The 1,762-nt window shown below is 43.2% G+C and overlaps 1 protein-coding gene across 1 annotated transcript in view; it reads left to right on the top strand.

Annotated features, from left to right (window-relative positions):
* Window positions 1-1,762, top strand: part of VPS13D (vacuolar protein sorting 13 homolog D) — a 299,465-nt gene that overhangs the window by 39,329 nt on the left and 258,374 nt on the right. Inside the window, exons 12-14 of the mRNA XM_019639700.1 lie at window positions 2-78; window positions 934-1,009; window positions 1,436-1,606. Coding sequence (XP_019495245.1) covers window positions 2-78; window positions 934-1,009; window positions 1,436-1,606 — 324 coding nt within the window. The remainder of the gene's footprint in view (window position 1; window positions 79-933; window positions 1,010-1,435; window positions 1,607-1,762) is intronic.

The raw sequence follows: 1,762 nt of genomic DNA, 5'->3' as shown, positions 1-1,762 counted from the left end.
GTCCGGTTGGGTGGACTGTTCCTTCGGGACCTGGCCACAGAAGGGACCATGTTTCCTCTTTTGGTCTTCCCTAATCCGGTACGTACACCAGTGGGCTGGCGAGTCCATCCAGGATGTTGTGAATTCTGGTCTGTTTTAGGCAAGCAGTAAGTCGTGTTAACTTGATTCATTGTGACATTTGATCATCTTGAGACAGATGGACCGATTAAAAACAAACTGGAGTTAGGTAAGTTTTTGGATTTGTTAGAGAGCAAATGTTGGCGGAATTTATGGCAGTGCCTTCTTCCTCTTTTGTGTTGTAGCCACCATGGAATAGTTTGCTCTGACTTGGAAGAAAATGCCATAAGCACCACTGTTTTCTGCATTTCAAGGTCAATGTTTAGAATTCCTCTGTATCTGACAGTCATTTTCGTGTATTCTGACTCTTAGCCACTCGATAGGACTTCTCATCTCTCCAGAATTCCAAAAGAGAACCACCTCAAATTATATATATGCTAATTTTTTGCACAGACTATCCTTTATTAATTAGAAGATCGTTGATCTTATCAAATTGGTGAAGGTATGGTCAGAATAATTGAATATTTAGCCACTTACTCTGCCCATAATTTGTTTGGGTGGTTGAATTGTGGAGTGGGTGGGAGTGCCGGGTGAAAGTTTGAAAAGCCGTACACGTTTAATATTCATGTAGCGATCATTCATGAAATGTGCTGAGTGCAGAGTAGCACACTGTCAGTACAAAGGAAAAGACTAGGCTGGGAAAAAGGCACAGACTGGAGGGATTAGGTTCAAGTCCTCAGTGAGCTGATATCTGATGAGTTCTGATGTGATTGCGCTGAGCGAGAGTGATGCCAAAGGGTAAAACGTGAGAGTGTGTGCACAGCGACCCGTCCCCCTCTCCCCCTGACATTTATGCGTTTTTTGTGTGTTTAACAGCAAAAAGAAGTTGGCCGAGTATCTCAGTCTTTTGGTCTCCAAACACCATCTGCAGACAGAAGTGATCGCTACCCTGGTAATTTGTCATAGGTTCTTAAAACAAATCCTGAAAAATATAATGATTACGGATCCGTAGTCTTGGTCAGCAGTAAAGAGGGGGTGTGTCCTGTTCTGTGTCCCGCGGTTGGCTGTGTGGATCCGTGTTTGACTTGGAGGCAGCCTGGTGCTCTCTGTTAACCCGTGTGTAACCGGAGCAACCTTGCAGGGTATCCGGGTTCTTGGTTTCCCTCATGGGAGCAAATGCAACAACTGGTCTTAAGGATTTCTGTTGTCATTAAGGGCCAACCCTTATTAGGTTCTCTATTTTATAAAATGTGCATAAATGTGAACTAATTGCAAAATCAGGAAATGTCTTTTCTCCAGAATTTCTCATGGGTCTATTAAGAATTAGGAGATTGTTTTTGGCTGTGTTCCATTTTCTTTCTCTGGTTCTTTCCTTTAGCTGCGGACCCAGATGACCCAGTTTTTGAGATGCTGTATGAGAGAAATCCAGTGCACAGCCATTTCGAGAGGCGGCTAAATGTCAGCACGAGGCCCTTGAACATCATATATAATCCCCAGGCTATTAAAAAAGTAGCAGACTTTTTCTACAAGGGAAAGGTTCATACCTCAGGTTAACTTTTTTGTTTGTTTGATCTCATGTTTCTTTCTCAAGACCTCTTTCCTGTCGTTTCTGGTGCTCTGGAGAAGGGCTACTATATATTCAGGTGGCTTGGTAGTGGTAGAAAAGGCCTGCAGAGTGCGTGAATAATAAATAGGGTTGTCCCTC

The sequence above is a fragment of the Hipposideros armiger genome, unplaced genomic scaffold (assembly GCF_001890085.2).
Source record: "Hipposideros armiger isolate ML-2016 unplaced genomic scaffold, ASM189008v1 scaffold_46, whole genome shotgun sequence".
NCBI classification, from domain to species: domain Eukaryota; kingdom Metazoa; phylum Chordata; class Mammalia; order Chiroptera; family Hipposideridae; genus Hipposideros; species Hipposideros armiger.
The sequence above is the reverse complement of the archived record's forward strand: the minus strand, read 5'-3'. Positions and strand labels throughout refer to the sequence as shown.